The sequence below is a fragment of the Arvicanthis niloticus genome, chromosome 18 (genome assembly GCF_011762505.2).
Source record: "Arvicanthis niloticus isolate mArvNil1 chromosome 18, mArvNil1.pat.X, whole genome shotgun sequence".
NCBI lineage: Eukaryota > Metazoa > Chordata > Mammalia > Rodentia > Muridae > Arvicanthis > Arvicanthis niloticus.
Window position 1 is genome coordinate 36,614,805 of NC_047675.1, and position 18,522 is coordinate 36,633,326.

The 18,522-nt window shown below is 45.2% G+C and overlaps 1 protein-coding gene and 1 non-coding gene across 3 annotated transcripts in view; one reads left to right on the forward strand and one right to left on the reverse strand.

The window, feature by feature from the left end:
* Hydin (HYDIN axonemal central pair apparatus protein) overlaps nucleotides 1-15,036 on the forward strand; it is a 360,278-nt gene extending 345,242 nt beyond the window's left edge. For both annotated transcript variants that reach the window (XM_076915883.1, XM_076915884.1), the window contains 4 exons: nucleotides 87-237; nucleotides 1,832-2,062; nucleotides 7,226-7,450; nucleotides 9,056-15,036. In XM_076915883.1, coding sequence (XP_076771998.1) covers nucleotides 87-237; nucleotides 1,832-2,062; nucleotides 7,226-7,450; nucleotides 9,056-9,538 — 1,090 coding nt within the window. In that variant the 3' untranslated portion in view covers nucleotides 9,539-15,036. The remainder of the gene's footprint in view (nucleotides 1-86; nucleotides 238-1,831; nucleotides 2,063-7,225; nucleotides 7,451-9,055) is intronic.
* A 2,079-nt stretch (nucleotides 15,037-17,115) lies between these two features.
* LOC117723562 (small nucleolar RNA SNORA48) lies at nucleotides 17,116-17,258 on the reverse strand. The gene has a single exon (XR_004608672.1). It is a non-coding gene; the product is annotated as a small nucleolar RNA SNORA48 (small nucleolar RNA).
* Between the last annotated feature and the right edge of the window lie 1,264 nt (nucleotides 17,259-18,522).

Below are 18,522 nucleotides of genomic sequence, written 5' to 3' on the forward strand. Positions count from 1 at the left end.
TTCCTTCCCGTCTTTGGACAGTCTCACCGTCTCTCAGTGTCTCTTGTCGTTTCTCATTGCCTCTCTCTGCTCTTGTACTGCTCCAGATTCCGGGTCATTGTGGAAATATTGAAACCAGAGAAGGCAGACCAAAGTGTCACTCTGAAAGGCCTTGATTACATTGATGTTCTGTCTGGCTCCAAGAAAGACTACAAGCTGAACTTCTTTTCCTACAAAGAGGGACTGTACACTGCAAAGGTATCCCCACATCAAAGGTGCCTCCCCCAAATCCTGGAAGTTTGGCCCTGGGGTGTTAGAGAACAGCAGATGCTATCCTCCAGGCACTGTGCCTGTGTCCCCCAGTGTTCACTATGTGCTATAATCCATTGCCTAATCCGTTCATTTGTTTAGGTATCCATTGGGCACATAGCCATGTTCTGTGCTAAGTGCTAGTAACATAGCAATGGTCAAAGCCAGGCAGAGTTTCTGTTCTCAAGAGGCACAGTCTGTCTAGCAGAGGAGACAGACATCATTCTATTACTTCGTAACTTTCAAATGAGTTAAGTACTTTGAAGCAGGGAGGTGTGTGTGGATTCAGAGCTCACAGAAGTCAGGCCTGAAGGCTTGAGTGCTGGATGTTTGTTTGTTTGTTTGTTTGTTTGTTTGTTTATAGGTAGTTTTTGAACCTATTATTAGTGATGGAATCACAAAGAGAAAGATTTTAAAGTTTACACTTAGACAAGGTCTTTAAAAGAATGTATGTAAAAGCCAGGCTGTATAAATAAAATTTACCACCTAGTAATAATAAGATTAATGATACAATATATTTAAAAAGAGCAAAAGCTTGAGTAGATTCTACTTTACAAAATCAATTGCATAAAATTCAGGCATATGGTGTCACATACCTGAAATTCCAGCACTTAGAAGGTAGAGGCAGGAGGATTAGGCATCTGAGGCCTGCCTCTGGAGTTGGGTACTAGCCTGAGATACATGAGATCCTGTCTCAAAAGAAATGTGTTTGAAATTTCTATTTATAAATGACCAACAAGCACACAGGGCCAACTTCCCCTTTCTCCAGGGAAAAGAATTCTTTTTTTTTTTTTTTTTGGTTTTTCGAGACAGGGTTTCTCTGTGTAACCCTGGCTGTCCTGTCTGTGTAGCCCTGGCTGTCCTGGAACTCACTCTGTAGACCAGGCTGGCCTCGAACTCAGAAATCCACCGGTCTCTGCCTCCCAAGTGCTGGGATTAAAGGCGTGCGCCACCACTGCCCGGCAAGAATTCTTGACAGATGGCCAGAATCAGCCATAGGGGGAGAGGGCTGCTTAGAGCAGTCACAGGTGAGCCCTGACGTCTCTCCATTCAGGATACTTCTTTGCACATGACCTTGGGCAAGACACTGAGCTAGCTCTGTTACATTTCCATTCCCTCATCTGTAAAGGGTGATGGCATTGCAGAGCATTGTGGGATTGTGTAGCCTGGCAAATACTAATCCCCCAGCAAGCATTAGACACTGTCTGTCATTCTCAATAACAACTCTGGCAGCGACAGCAGTAGAGGTTCTCTGGGGTTACCTAGCTGTCCCCACTGGCAAAATGCTGACAATGGGCCAAGCTGCTCCAACGTGTCTTCTGAAGCAAACCAAGGTTCTTGAGTCATCTCTTGCCTGAAAAACAAAAACAAAAACAAAACTAGATTACAGCCCCTAAAGAGAAAGGCTGCCTGTCAAGGATCAGACTGGCAGGTCATGCCACGCCAGTACCTTACCTCATGTGCCCAGAAGGCTCCCAGACAGCAGGACCGTGGGCTAACCTCTGCTCTCCCCTGCTTCTTCCTACTTGCCCTGTGAACACAGGTGATCTTCCGGAACGAGGTGACCAACGAGTTCTTGTACTACACTGTGAGTTTCAGGGTCACCCCTTCTGGCATCATAAAAACCATCCAGATGACAAGCCCAGTCCGCCAGAGTGTATCAGCCTCCATCAAGTTGGAGAACCCCCTGCCCTACTCGGTGACCTTCTCAACAGAGTGCAAGTTGAGTGACATCAGCCTGCCTTCCCAGTTCGCCGTGCCTCCAAACTCCGAGGTAGGCCCTGGCTGCCAGGGGACCCTTAAGGGTTATCACAGTGGCTTCTGCCCATGGGGCCTCTGGGTCTGTGTTCTGCAGAGCTTGAGTATGGGCCAGCCCTGGTAGAGAGCAAGAAGAATGACAAGGGACAGGCAGCCTTGTCTTCCTTTCTTCTGCAGCCAAAGTCTTTATGTGAACTAGGAACACTTAGCTTTGGTATGGACAGGTACAACGGACTTCTGTATAATGACTTTGCCTATTGGTTGTTCACCTTCTTCAAACTAAAGGGAAAACATCTGTTTTGCTAATTATAAAAGTAGCACAGGGCCGAAAGTGTACATTAATGGCTGAGCACTTGCCCAACATGCATGGGGTAGCCTGGGTTCGATCCCCAATACACACACACACACACACACACACACACACACAAAGTAGCATGGATCTTAGTGGGCAAAGGAAAGCAAGGTGTGAAAAGTATCAGGATAAAATACACACATACACATACATATTAGCACACATACATATACTTACATTCACATACATATATATATATGTGTGTGCATACACACCTATAAATACATATACATACCCACACATATACACATGAACCACACACACATATTTATGTGCATATGCATGTACACACACATAAATACATATATATCCACATATATATACATGTGCTCACACACAATATACATGTAGCAAACACATACTTATATGCACACACACATGCATACGCATGCTTAGACACCTGTTACTGTATTTGCCTATTCAAAGAGTGCTCTGAAGAGACACACAGAACCTCTGACTGTGTTTAGAAGAATATGAACGAGGAGAAAATAGACTTTCCTATCAATTCATCATTCCAAAACTCACTGTCTAAATTTTATTGAAATCCCCACTCTAACTTTCCTCCCCAGCCCTTGTCCAACTCTGCCTGACCCCTTCACTACTCCTTTGCCTCCAGGATCTAGGTTAGTTTTCTCTGCACTCCTGCCCATTGTTAGCGGGATTTACTCTGTCCTTTGTCTCTGTGTGTTTGGTGTGATCAAGTAAGCTCTACTCAGCTTTCTCTCCAGCAAGGCTGTTTCAGAAGTAGGATTCAGCCATCGGTCATTTCTTTCTTTCTTTTTTTTTTTCTTTTTTTTTTTTTTTTTTTTTTTTTTTTTTTTTTTTTTTTTTTTTGGTTTATTTATTTATTTTATGTATGTGAGTACTCTGTAGCTGTCTTCAGACACGCCAGAAGATGGCATCAGATCTAGTTACAGATGGTTGTGAGCCACCATGTGGATGCTGGGAATTGAACTCAGGACCTCTGGAAGAGCAGTCAGTGCTCTTAACCACTGAGCTATCTCTCCAGCCCGCCATCGGTCATTTCTTGTGGATGGTGTTTTGCTTTAAGTTGGGTTGGGTGGGCTTCTTTGAGACAGGGTCTCACTGGGTCACCCAGGATGGGTCTTCCCATGATCTTCCCATCTTTGTTGTGGCACTTGCCCAGCGCAGGCTCTAGTTTTGAGCAATCAAATGTTCTCTACTGCCCCCACGAGGCTAATCCTATGACAACACCCCAGTTAAACTGAAACCAACCCCTCCAGCTCCTGCTGCCCTTGTCAGATTATCCTAAATTTTCCAGGTTACGAGGATCCCCTCAGTTCAGGAGTGAGCTGGGTTCTCTGGCTCTCAGTGTTGATGATTCCAACCAAGCAGGAGCTATAATGACACCAGGCTCTTGTTGTTTGGCTCTCCCAACTCACGTTTGAGTTTGAAGACACCTTTACTCTGTTTTGTTATAGACATTAGCTTGCTCTTGTTATTCTGAGCCTAGTCGATCTCCGTCTCTGGGAATAGGGTAGGTATCTGAGGAGAAGCCAAACAATGCTGTAACTACTATTCTCCTCTTAGCCCAAAGCTAGAGATCTGGTTTCAATGTATAACATGAGAAGATTCACTTTGTTCTCCGAGTCAATGCGTCATCTCAGACCGACTAAAATTTTCATATTGAATGGGCATGGTGGCAGATGCCTGTAATCCCAGCATTGGGGAGGTACAGGAAGAAGATCAGAAGGTCAAGTTCATTCTCAGCTATGTATGAGTTTGAGACCCACTTAAGTCATTTAAGACCCTCTCTCAAAAAATAAATAATAAAAATAAAGCCCATCTCATCTTTTCCCTTCTGTTCTGCAGAAACATTTATAAAATAAACCAACCTCGTCTATCCATGGGTCTGTTCTAGCTCCTCTTAGAGAAAGTCACTTCTGTTCTCATGCCAATACATCTATGTCTTATTGCCATCTCCTTAGAGCAGGGCTGGTTGACATCAGGTAAAGCTGCAGTCACTGAGTGTTAACTCTGGTGATAGCATATATGCTTGTTACTATTCAGGATTATGCCAGCTATTCTTTTTTTTATTTTTTATTTTTTATTTTTTTTATTTTATTTATTTATTTATTTATTTATTTATTTATTTTGGTTTTTTTCGAGACAGGGTTTCTCTGTGTAGCCCTGGCTGTCCTGGAATTCACTCTGTAGACCAGGCTAGCCTCAAACTCAGAAATCCGCCTGCCTCTGCCTCCCAAGTGCTGGGATTAAAGGCGTGCGCCACCACCGCCCGGCTACACCAGCTATTCTTGACTCTTTATTTCTATGCAGATTTTGAAGCCAAGTTGCTCAGAAAAAAAATAAAGGCAAAGCAAAGAACTCGGGATTTTGAATGGAACGCTATTGAACCTATAGATCATTTTAAGAATCACGTCTCTGTTATCTGGTGATCCATAACAATTACTCTCCAACTTAGCATCTTGTCAAACAGCAAGTGCTTGCTCTCTGCATGGTTCTGACAATAGTATTGCAGGTGTGGCAGCTTGGCTGGGTAGTCTTTGCTCAGAGGTCTCTCAGGAGGCTAGAGTCAGGCGGTCATCCAGGTATCTATCTAATCACCCCACACCTGAGACTCAATACTTTGCTTCCAGACTCAGGCATGTGGTTGCTGGGAAGGCTTTTAGCTCCCTGTGGGTGGTTGGCTAGGGCCTCAGTTAGTAGTCATGTGGACCTCTTCTTAGAGCATCTTCCAACATGGCCCACTTCCCAAGAGTGAAAGATGTAAGGGAATGCACTAGCCTTGCAAGGAAGAACAGAGAAGACGAGACAGAAGCTTGCAGGCATGCTCCTTCACTGCCTAATCTCAAGAGTGACATGCTTGCACTTTATCTACTAAGCCCTCTACTCAGTCCTTACCTGGAATTTCTTTAAGGAAGAAAACAATTAGAAGCTCTGGGGCTTATACCTCAAGCTTTGTGCATTCCTGGAAAACTTGGTCCTACGGAGCTACAGACCCATTGCCCCCATCCCACCTCACCCCTGCTTTTTTGAGACAACTCAGCCTGTCCTGGAACTCATTGTCTAGCCCAGACAAGTCTTGATCTTGTGCTTCTCCTGTCTCAGACTCTCAAGTAGCTAGAGCAAACAAAGTTTGACTACAATTTTTTTTTTAATGCTGGGAATTTGATTTAGGGTCTTAGGCATGCCAGGCTAAGCTATGCTTGTTTTTGCATTTGTCTATTCAGTCTCTTTTTATTATAAAACTATTTTTGTATTATGTTCTTTGATAAACATCTATGGCTTTAGTGATAAGCCCTTTTAGTCTAATTATTTTTCCATAAGAATCATTTGTTTTTATTTTTAAGTATTTTAGTGGTGTACACATGTGTGTCTGTATGTGGGTATGTGCATGTAAGTGCAGGTGCCTGAAAAGGTTAGACATGTTAGATTCCTAAGGAGATAGAGCTACAGGTGGTGCCATCTGACGTGGGTTCTGGGACTTGAACCCTGGTCCTCTGGAAAAACAGTATGCATTCTGAACTGATGAGCCACCTCCCGAGCCTGTGTTTGTTTTGTGTTTTTTTTTTAAATAGTTACTCACAGTAAAACATTTCAAGCTTTATAGAAGTATATGAAATAGAAAGTTCAAAGTCCCATACACACTTCCCCTAAGTGTAACACCAAAACCAGCTGTTCTTACAGACCCTTTTCTACAAGCAAACAACAAAAAACAGGCCAGCAAAGTGGCTCAGTAGGTAGAAGCTCTTGCACATGGGCCTGACAACTTGAGTTTTGGTCCTTGGATCCCAGGATCAAAGCAGGAGAGAACCAGTTCTAGAAAGCTCCCCTCTAACCAGTGCACATCTGCACACAAACAATAAATTAATTTTGAATCAATAAGTATGAGCTTTATATACATTTTTTTCAGACCACCTGTCTTAGTTAGAGTTTTACTGCTGCGAACAGACACCATGACCAAGGCAACTCTTACAAGGACAACATTTAATTGGGGCTGGCTTACAGGTTCAGAGGTTTAGTCCAGTACCATCAAGGTGAGAACATGGCAGCATCCAGGCAGCATGGTGCAGGAGGAGCTGAGAGTTCTACATCTTTATCTGAAGGCTGTTAGGAAAAGACTGGCTTCCAGGCAGCTTGGATGAGGTTCTTAAAGCCCACAACCACAGTGCCACACCTACTCCAACAAGGCCACACCTACTCCACCAGGGCCACACTTTCTAATAATGCCACTCCCTGGACCAAGCATATTCAAACCATCACACCTCCTTTCTTTCCCTTACCATAGCAACACCTCTTATTACAATTCTATTCCTTTTTTGTGGCTGTATAATATTCCACTGGGATGGGAAGACCCTAAGTCATTTAACCAGTCTTCTACAGGGAGTACATTTGAGTCATTCATTCGCTTTGTGCTATTATAAAGAATGCCCTTTGGTTCTTGTTTTGTAAAAATAAATGAAAGAGACTGTTTCCCCTCTAGAAAAGATAGAACTCAGAAAGCTTTTGTTCTGAGAATGACTGTATGCAAAGAAGGGTCTGGGTGACCTTTAACCTCCTGTTGCTTTCCATAAATGTGCTTCCCTAGGAAGGGGCCAATGCCTGTTTCTTGGATTCAGATTTAGAATGGAAAAAATACCTGGAACAGATCCCCCTAGAGAGGGATGAAAGAGAGTGAGAATGGGCTAACCTGGGCTGAAATTCCCCAGCTCAGGGTCAGCTTCAGTATTTATATGTGAAGCATCATTTTTGCCATCACCACCTGTGAGACCTCAGGTAGGTCAGTTGGTGGGCGAGGATGGGTCAGACTTCCAACGTGACAAGAGCCTCCATCTTCTCTTCCAGGGAACATTCTCATTTGAATTCCAGCCCCTGAAAGCTGGAGAAATCTTCGGGAGACTGACCTTGCACAACAGTGATTTGGGTTACTACCAGTACGAGCTCGCTCTGAAGGCCTTGCCTGCACCCCCCGAGAAACCCGTCCACTTCCAGACCGTTCTCGGCAGCAGCCAGAGCATCCTAGCAAAGTTCACCAATTATACCCGGCTGAAGACAGAGTACTACTGCAAGGTGAGCAGACTGTAGGGTGAGCAGGCTGCAGGGCGAGTGAGAGGACTACAGGGTTAGCAGCCCTTCCCTTGTCAGAAGTCTAGGTTCAAAACTAATGAAAGGCCCAGAACTGTAGTGCGTTCTTATAATCCCAGCTCACAGGAGGTGGCAGGAGGAGATCATAAATTTGAGACCATCCTAGACTTTATAGTGAATTATAAGTCAATGCCTAGCCTATAGAAGGGTGTCTCCAAGGGTTCAGAGATATGAAACTCAGAGGCAGCCAGGCACAGTCATAGTGACCTTCACCTTGGAGAACTGAATCTCACCTAAAAACAGATGGTCCCAGAACCTGAGCTCTTCCTCTACTGACTGTCTGCTGTATTAAGCTGGGGTTGAGGAAGGAGACTTTGCTTCCCACATTGTGTTCAAGGGGGCAATAAAGGAAGACAGTATCACTTGGCATAGTGAATATAGGCTGTGGGATCAGACATGAATTTGAATCCTGATCCATAACTCTGAACGAGTAATTTGTTTAATCTCTCTACACTATAAATGGAGATAATAGCCCTGTGTCAGCCATTTCCTGTTACTATAAATGACAGCCAGAGACTGTCTAATTTATAAAATGAAGAGACAGACAGACAGACAGACAGACAGACAGACAGAGGTTTACTCAGCTCACAAGTCTGGAAGCTAAGTGGTCTAAGATCAGAGGACTGTATCTGGTAAGTGCTTCCCCAAGGAGTCCCAAACTCATAAGGGGTGAATCTAAGTGGGGGAGGGGAGTAGGGTGAGACAGGACTGGTTTTTATGAACAGATACACTCTCGAACCGTTAGCCCAATCAATATGCTAGTCCATGGATAGATTCACTCATGCAAGAGGCTGCCATCAAGATGTAGTCTTCTCTTAGAGATCCCACATCTTTATTACCTCATCACAGAAATTAATTTTCAACAGGAGTTTTAGTGATGACATTCAAACCATAGAAGCCTGTGACCTGGAGCCTCACAGGGGTACTATGAGCACTTACGTACATGTGTGCTCGAAATAACATCTGCAACACCATCTCCTTAGCATGTAGCCCATAGCAAGCATTCCATGTACTTTAGCCATTATAGCAGTTGGAGTGTAAGTTGGAAAATGGAAATAACAGCGAATTGGAGAATCGGTCCGTCACAGTCACTTGGGGAGTCTGCTAAAGAACAAATCCTATCCCAATAGCATCTGGGACTCATGGACAATTAAATGTGCTAGGAGGCAAATGGCCCCTTTCGGTCTTGTTCAAGCCAGAATGCGTGCCCCATCTTCTGTGTGAATGGAGGGAGAGAAAAACTAGGTATGGAGAACAGTTTCAGTCCTCCCCAGCATTATCTAGTTATATGTCTTAAGGTGCACTGTTAACATCTCTTGGCCTCAGTTTCTTAGTAGCAAAGTTGGGGTGATAAGTAATACTTAACTGCAAAGACCTCAGCTCCACAATGTATAGGACATTACATTACAGCCTACCCAGCCTCACACAAACACAAGTTCTTTGCTGTCCTAGGATGGAAGGGCTTGGCTTGGGTTCCTGATGGTCTCTTTAGGATCCTGTGTGAGTCAAGGTACTTTGCTTCCCTTTCAGACTGACTGTCCTGACTTCCACACAGAAAAAATTATTAACGCAGCCCCAGGAGCCCAGGGTGGCACTGAAGTCAGCGTGGAAGTCGTCTTTGAGCCCAACCATCTGGGTGAGACCAAAGGCATCCTGTGCCTGTCGTCACTCATAGGTGGGGAATATATCATCCCACTCTTTGGAATTGCTCTGCCCCCCAAACCTCAAGGACCCTTCCTAATCAGAGCAGGGTACAACATCATCATCCCCTTCAAGAACATCTTCTTGCATCCAACAAGCTTCTCCTTCATTGTGGAGAACCCAGCCTTCACCATCCGGGCTGCAGAAACCGTGCGGTCCAAGAAGATCAACAACATCACAGTCTTCTTTGAGGGGAACCCATCGGGCAGTAAAACCCCTATCACCACTAAGCTGATTGTCACCTGCCCTCAGTGTGAAGGCACAGAATCCGGACTCAAATGGGTTTATTATCTGAAGGGGATCACCCCTTAAGTCACAACTGTGTCAACTGGCGGCTGTCCTCTGAGCCTATGAGGCATGCCTCATGCTGTCCCAACAAAGAATAGGGAAGAAAAGGGGGATTTTCCGAGGACTTTCTTGTATGTGTTTAATTGTAGAAGTGATTTCTATGTTATATTTTACAAAGATAGGTGTGAAATTTATATTCCACATTAAAATTTATAGTGGCACACAGCAAATCTACATTCAGGCTAAATGAATCATGGAAGGTCTCAATAGCTGCGCTCCCCACACTTAAGCACTCTGAAGTGACCCCAGTTTGTAAGGAGGCGTGGGTACCAAACTCAGGACCTTCACACAGCACTTACAAGTGTCCAGTGCAAGGAGCAGCTGACTCTTCTTAAAATGTCATCGCCCCCAGATATGACTGTATTTTGATTTGATGCCATTTCTGCTTTCTCATAAAAGCCAAAGAAGTAGCATCTTTGTAGTGATAAACAGATCAAACTAGGAGGACTTGGGGATTGTGGCCCTCACTCTACCTCCCTCACTGTTTCTCTTGAGTTTTATACCATCAGCCTCCATATCCCATGTCTCCTGCCTGCAGGAGGTAAGTCTTCATTGGAATTTGGAATCTGGATAATGCCAATAGAGACACCCTCACCACCTCCTGCCCTCCCCAGCTATGGGTACAGCAGTCAGCCGGAGGACACTGGTTCTCTGATCATCTGTGCACATCCACTCACCTAATTCTCACCTAAAACCTTCTCTCCCCAAATACTGATTGAATTGGGCTGAGGAGGAGCATGGTTATCATATATTCTTATACATTTATACACATAAAATTGCAGGGTGAGAACAGGGACCACCCAGCAAACATGTTTGTTCATGTGTGTGACTTCATCTTAGTCAGGAATCCTATCCTGACCTCCTTCCAATTTTTTATGTTCGAAACTGCCACTATGTCACATGCTCTGAAAGAGTGGCCACATAGGTGAATCTCTTTTCTGTATGCCCCCCAGGAAGGTCCACAGAGATGTGGGGCACCTGCCTCAGTCCAGAGCCCTAACTCCGCATCCACCTCTTTTCCCCAGGGTCTCATAGTGTGTATTAATAGGACCACCAGCCTATGGGGGCCATGTGTTAAATCAACGTGATTAAACACTGGCCCTAGAGTAGATTTGCTTCTACTGATGCCTAACTCTCATTAAGTGTACTGGCCTCCTCTGGCTTATTTTTTTCCAGGCAGCCCCTAGCAAGAGAGAGGAGAAGTATGAAAGCAGATAGCCACTGGGAATGAAGTCTCTTAAGAAGTGGATGTCCAAATGGTCCCTGGACCATCCCCAGAAGCAGAGCCTGGAAACTTACTAAAGAGCCAAATTCTCACACTCCAGCATAGGCTTGTTAGAAATTGTGGGATACAACCCAGCAATGTGCCTTTTAATAAGTCCAGTACCTATTATAGGAATGGAGGGGATGGTTTAGGGGTTCTCTTTGGTTGGTTGGTTGGTTGGTTGGTTGGTTGGTTGGGGTTTGCTTGCTTCTGCTCTTTTGACACAGGATCTCAACATGTAGCTTAAATCATCTTTGAACTCCATTGCTCTTGCCCCAGCCAAGAGTGGATTACATTGTTTGGTACCACACTGACTTGGTGCTCTCTCTCTGTGTGTGTGTGTGTGTGTGTGTGTGTGTGTGTGTGTGCAAGGAGGTCAAAGGAGAGCCTCAATCCTTGCCTTCTACCTAAAGACAGAGTCTCTCTTGTTCACGTCCCCTTTTGTTCCAGGCCAGCTGGTCTGTGAGATACAGAGATTCTCCTGTATTAGCCTCCCATGTCCCAGTGCTGGTATGCTGGGATTGTGTACACTACTGTCTCCCAGTCTTTAGTTAGGTTCTTATATTCGAAATTAGATTATCAGACTTGTGCAGCAAGTGATTCATTCTTAAAGGCAGGAAAAAGAACCTCCAATTTTTGTACCCCCTCAAACCTCAGCCAATACATGCTGCACATAAGTGCCAAGCTAAGTTCTTCCTATAATGCTTTTAAACTCAGACCTATAGCTCGTAACCAATTCATTTCATAGTCAATAAAGATATTACTAATAGGGACAAGCAGGATGGCTCAGCAGATGCAGGCAGTTACTGCCCCACCTAACAACCTGAATTCAATCCCAAGGACCCACATGGGAGAAGAGAACTGACTCTTGAAAGTTGTCCTTTGACTTCCACACGTGTACTATGACATGTATGTCTATAGACACACATAAGCATGTAATAACGTCATAAAATAATTTTTAAAAGATATAAATCATAGGTCTAAAGCCAAAACTTAGATGACAGATATTTTTCTCCAGTGATTGCATTGAGTAAAGGTCACACTTCCCAACAATCTCAGCTGCCATGACTGATAGATACAGAGACTATATACAGTCAGCAGTTTCCCAATCTTCCCTTACGTCAGAATCTCTGGGAAGAACTTGCAAAACCAGATTGCTGGGCCATTCCTCTGAAACACCAGCTGAAAATTGCTTTGTCTTTGAAGAAACCCCTTTGATTGTGGGACATCATCACCTGGAGCTTCTCGATTCATTACGACATGACTTTTACACGCACTGGTGTAACTTATTAACAGTTACTAGAGAACCATTCCAAAGTCTTACAGTGACAAGCAGACAAAATGGGGCTGCAAGACAAATCATCACTATGAGAAAGTGGTGAACTTGCAGCCAGGCATATGAATTACCCTGTAGTCTGGAAGAGTTGGAGTCGTGCGTGCTGGCCAGCAGGGTCAGAGAAGAAGGCAGGCAGGGCTGCAAGAATGGCCCCAGATCTTCATTCACAGTGCCACTGCTGGTCCCTGTATGAATAAGTGACCTTAACTACTCTACATTGCTAATATATCAGAGAAGTTTCTTTCTAGAAACTTCTGACCTAGAGGTAGGACAAAGCATTAGTTTGGCCTTTAAGGAAAAACTGGTTTCTTAGCAACCTGATTCAGAGTGCAATTTCAGGAGAAAAGAGCTCCTGCTGGCTGGAAAAGGGGGAAAAAAACTGTGCAGCTTCAATTATTAAAGGCCTTATCGTAGTGTGAATAATGTGAACCTTGGGAAATTCAGTTCATATTTATAAGGGATCCAGCCCCAAAAAAGCAAAGAAACGGATGAAATATTCTACTAGACATGGGTTCGCTGGAACAAATGCACCCTGGAGAAAATAGACCCAAATCACCCCCATTACCTTGGTTTAATTTTTGTCATTGCATCAACTATCATCCAACCCTGAATGTGTAAACTTGCACAGTGTTTTGAAATGTCCTTGGCAAGTACTTAATTCAAGGTAAAAGGAGGAAGCTAGTAGACAACATTTTCTTAGGGCATAAATCTCTCTACATTGAGCCAAGCTCAATGTACCGGTTGGATGTGAAGGGGCTCCTTCCTCCATTCACTGGATTGTGTTGGGAAAGCTTTTGCCACATGTTAAAACCCTATTAATAAGAAGGCACACTGTCTTGGATTCTTGTTGGTTAATTTCTCCATGACTTAATGAATTTTGAATTAGGCCCAGCATTTGTTTACTGTGGACACATAACGTATGATTGACAGCCTAGAAGCTTAAATCAATTCAAGTTTATTCTCTCAATTTAGGTGGGTCAAGAGTCCACAGGGACTGAGCTGGATTCTCAGTCCAGAGAGCCACAAGGCTAAATCAAGGACCAGCCTCCTCATCTTGTGAAGACTGGAATAGGAAAAGATATGAACCTTAGTTTCCCTTGTGTGTTGTCAAAATTAATTTCCTTGTGCCTGATGGCTGAAACCATACTTTTTTGGCAACTAATGACAGGGACTGCTCTCAGCAACTAGAGACAACTGTCATTACTACCATCGGCTCTTCACAGCATGATTCCTGTGGCCATTAGGAGAATCTTCAAGCCACTTTGAGGTCTCCTCTGATTATATCAGCCCCACCCACAATAATCTCCCCTCTCCTTTAATTCAACATCAGTTATAGATCTTTATTACATTTGCAAAATCTCTTCTGCTCTGCAACACAATAATTCTGTATTTCATTGTATTTACAAGAATTTTTCACATCCAACAACTCTGCTTGTTACAGCACCCCCCCACCCCCACTGTGTCTTTGAACTATGAGCTGAAGTAGACGTTCCGCTTTCAAATTCATGGTAAGCTTTCAAGATCATGGTAAGCTTTATGTGCGGAGGGGGTTGCTTGTTTTAAAAAAGTAGCATCTTGGGTCTAAAAACAAACGCAGTACTCCTTGGATTCAGTGGTAGGCTAGCCCTCCTTGTCCTAAGTTCCTGACTCTGGAAGCTTTGATGAATTTGGATACACCTCCTTGATAGCTGCATCTTTTAATCACTTTATAGCCACAGTTAATTCCCTCTCCCCTGATTTTATCACACAGATACAAATCTGTTCCACTGTTTGATGCGATAATCCAAAGCAGCTGTTTTCCAATGATTCTATCTAGACCTGTATGTTGGGAGCCGACTTTTAGCAGAAAGCGGCTATCAGCTTTGCAGCCATCTTGAGCCATATACCCTGACATGAGATTTGGATTACAATAGCCTACAACAGCTGAGCACACTCTGATAACATCTTGCTTTAGATTCCCAGGACTTTACTTGGGTGTGTGAGATTAAAGGTGTGTAACTTAAGAGTGTGACTTAGAGATCAGATTTAGAGACAAGACCTAAGGGCATGATTAAAGGCGTGACCAAAAGGCATGGCTTAGAAGTGAGACATATAAAAAGAGAACAATTTGGAGTAAGAGAGATGCAGACACTAGGAGTAGGAGTAGACATTAGACACTCGGAAGAGAACAACTATGAGTACAACTAGGAACTAGGAACTCAAGACTTGGGACTTGGACTAGGAAGAGAGACTGAAGAATAACCGGGATTGAATCACACTCTGTCTGGTCTCCATTCTTCGAGTGCGTCCTCACTCTCTCTCTTGCTGAACCCGGACCCGCAGGCCGGAGTGGCAGTTTGGGCCGGGCGGGATACAGTGGCCGCCAAACTCGGGGCAGCCGGGGCCTCAACATTTTGCTCGGGCCTCAACACCTGTACCTTCCCTCAGCAAATCTGGGGCTGCTATTTATAACCCAGCCCTCCTGGTTACCACAGCATGGACGCACCCTCTGACTCCCACATGGTGGGCTGGCAGCCACCAGAGAAGACTACACAGACATCAATTTACGCCATGTAAATTCATTAGCTGGTCAATGACTACACTGGGTGTTTGGGATCCCAGTGTAGCCCTGAGCCTTTCTCAGAATGAGCTTCTTTGTACAAAACCACATCCTGGGTTGGCATACTTCAGTTAACAAGAACAGTTAACCAGAAGCAGAACTACAGAAGCCAAAAACAAGGTTAGTACGTTTGGAGACTTTTCCAGAACTATGGACTTTAATGGATTAGGTGTTTGGTTTTTTTTTTTTGGCAGCTGGGTACTGTCTACATGCTGAGTTCTATGGCCTGAATGGTACTTCCATCATGGTATCAGTTATGCTAAGGTTTGGGGTTCTGTTACAGTTATTATCTGCAACTTTAGGAGATATTAACTTTTTTTTTTTTGCTTCTTATTGATTTTTTTTGTGAGTTTCATATCATGTACCCCAATCTTGCCCATCTCTCTGTCCCCTCTTACCTACCCTTGCAACCTTCCCCACAAGATGAAAAACATAAAATAAGCCCCCCCAAAAGCATATAAAACAGCTCATTGTGGAAATTGTAGCACGCTGCAGTGTGTCCTACAGTATATGCCTCTGTCCATACATCTTCATTTGCAAATGTTCACTACAATGAGTCTGGTTCCATATCTCTGGCTTCTGTGACACCATCAATAATGGATCCTCATCAGGGCTCCTCCCAGTCATCCCACTGTTACCCTGTGTCATGGAGATCCTATAGTTTTAGAACAGCAGGACTGGCCCTTTCATGCATCCCAACCATTTGTTGATATAGATTTGGGGGTGGGCCACTCAGAGCCCTGAATCTGGGCCATGAATCTGGTAGCAGAGCTAGCCAGTCCTCCGGCTCTCCCTTATCTGCACAAACTGGGCAAACTCCAGCACTGCTCTGGCTAGGCCAACCAATGCCACCATCAGCAGAAAGCAGAGTCAGCTCTCCTGCTCTCAGGGCCGGCTCACCCACACGCATGCCTCTAGAGCCAGCTCCTCTATACTGCCCAATCAAGACACAGGGTCCTTGTGCTGCAGCCTGTGAGGAACTGGACCAGCTCTCAAACTCTCTCACCCTTGGAGCTGGCTCCCCCATGTCACCAGGACCAGCTCCACCGTGTTGCCCAGATGAGGTACAGGGCCCACTCTCCTGAGTGCTACAACCAGCAAGGGACAGAGCCATCTCACCCACTCTACTACCATAAGTGATGAGTTGGGGGAGGGGGCATCACCCCCACACCCATGTCATGGCAGAGTGGTGGAGCCAGCTCTCCTGAATTTGCACCCTCAGGGCTGGCTTAATCACACCCCTTGACCAGGGCCAGCCCTACTGCTGCCCAGGTGAGGTATGGGGTGAGGTATCCTGCAGCTATGGAGGCATAGCGCCAGCTCACACACTTTCATGACCTCAGGGTCATCTCTTCTGATTGCTTCAGGTGGCAGAGGGGCAAGGTGAGGGAAAGCATCATCCCCTCACCCACAGCCACCTCACAGAGAACTAGTAGTGGAACCAGCTCTCCTGCGCTCTCACCCTCTGGACTAGCTTGTCTGTGCCCCCAACACCAGTGTCAACTTTGCTGTGTTGTCCAGGCAAGGTTTAGGGCCTGCATGTTGCAGCTGGTGAGGGGCAAGACTAGCTCTCCTGAGTTCATCAACCTGTAGGAAGCTTTCCCAGCTGCCAGGGGTGGTGAGGTGGGGTGGGGGATGTCACCTCTACATCCATGCCACCCCATGGCAGACAAGTGACAGGACCAGCTCACCCACACCCCTGCCTTCAAGGCCTGAGCAAGGCACAGAGCCTACTCTGTGCTGCCAATGGTGAGAGATGGGGCCAGCTCTCCAAAGCACTACATCCAGTGAGGGGCAGGGCCAGTTCTGAACAGCCCCTGGACACCCAGGTGGTTCCCTGCAGGGGACTGTCCAACCAGGGACATCCCCATGTTCCCTAGTAGTAATTTGAGCACAGACATTGACACTGACCCCTGCCACTGTATAGCTATGAACTCGAACATGGCCCTCAGCAGCAGCAGCAGCAGCTCAGGCTGGGGTCTCACCATGGCCCCAGGTGGCAGGGCTGGCCATTCACAGCAGGCTACTCCTCTCTGCACTTGAGTCTCCAGTTCCATCTCTCCTCACAGTGCTCAAGGTGCTTCACTTCTCTTTCTCTCCCCTCCGACCACCACACACTCGCACACTGTGGTGGCTCCAGCTGCAGGCTGGCCACACATCTGGTGGGCCCCTGGGTGACATCCTCCATCTACAGTGTGTGGTCATGTCAGTGAGCAGATACCCTTAGCCCATCTGTGTCATGCACTGGAGGGAAAGTCTGTGGGTGGCATGGAGGCCCACAGGTCTCTGTCTGTACTTCTCATTCCAATGCTGCCCTCCCTGGACTTGATTTGATTTGATTTTGATGTGTCCAAGGCCTAAAACAGCTTTGGGGCACCAAGCCAGGCATCAAACTAGGATGAACAAAGGACTGCCATCTGCTCTGCTCCTGACCGATATAAGAACACCAACAACAAGGTGTCTCTTTGTCCATTGCCAGGGGGCAATAATCCCACTTTTAAATGGCCAGTATTTTAACATGACTTAGGAAATATAGAACTACTTGAATCTTTCATTTCAGGGCACAATTGGGCATGAAGTGAGAGTTTAAGATTCCTTTTAAAAGGAAATATATTTGAGAGACCAGAAAGTTGGCTTAGCCTGTATAGTGTGTTAGCCACACAAGCCCAAAGCGTCGACTTGAAATTCCTTGTACCCACTTAAACACCTGGTAAGGCAGCACTCGTGATCTCTAACTCCAGCACTGGGAGCTGAAGGAGGTGGAGACGGGCCAGTCCTTGGTGCTCCTTGGTCAGTACCCTATCCAAATCCATGAGTTTCAGTGAAAGACCTTATTACCAAAAAGGTCAGGACTGGGCATGTAGCTCAGTTAGTTAACTAGCATGCACAAAGCCTCCTGTTCTGTCCTCAGCACTACAGAAACCCGGTGCGGTGGCACACACCTGTAGTCCCAGCAATAAGGAGGTAGAGGCCAGAGGAACATAATCTTTTAGTTATTATCTTATTAAGAGTTTTTTTTTTTAACTACTGTAATAAAAACACCAAAACCAAGAAGTAACTTAGGGAGAAAATGGTTTATTTTACCATAGTGCTTATACCACTGAGGGAATTCAAGGTAGGAACCTGCCATGGAGGAGTACTGCTTACTGGCTTGCTCCTTAAAGCTTGCTCAGCCTGCTTTCTTATAGAATCCGGGAACATCTGCCCTACCCACAGTGGGCTGGACCCTCTCACATCAGTCACTAATTAAGAAAATACATTACAGACTTGTCTACAGCCCAATCTTTTTTTTTTTTAAAGATGTATTTATTTCATATATGTGAGTACACTGTCGCTCTCTTCAGAGACACCAGAAGAGGGCATCGGATCCCATTACAGATGTTTGTGAGCTACCATGGGTTGCTGGGAATTGAACTCAGGACCTCTGGAAGAGCAGTCTTAACCGCTGAGCTGCCTCTCCAGCCCTACAGCCCAATCTTATGGAGGCATTTTTCTCGATTGAGGCTTCCTCCTCTCAGATGATTCTAGCTTGTGTCAAGTTGACATAAGAATTAGCCAGGACTGTTATTATCATCTGCATAGAGTTTGAGTCCAGCCTAGGACACTTAAGAACTTGTCTCAACAAAGAGTGAAAAAAATAAAAAGAGCTATAGAGGACACCCGACCTTGGGTCTCCATACATATGTACGTACACGTCTGAGTAGCTCACATGTATTAAATACAATCTGGGGACAATGGCTCAGTTTGTA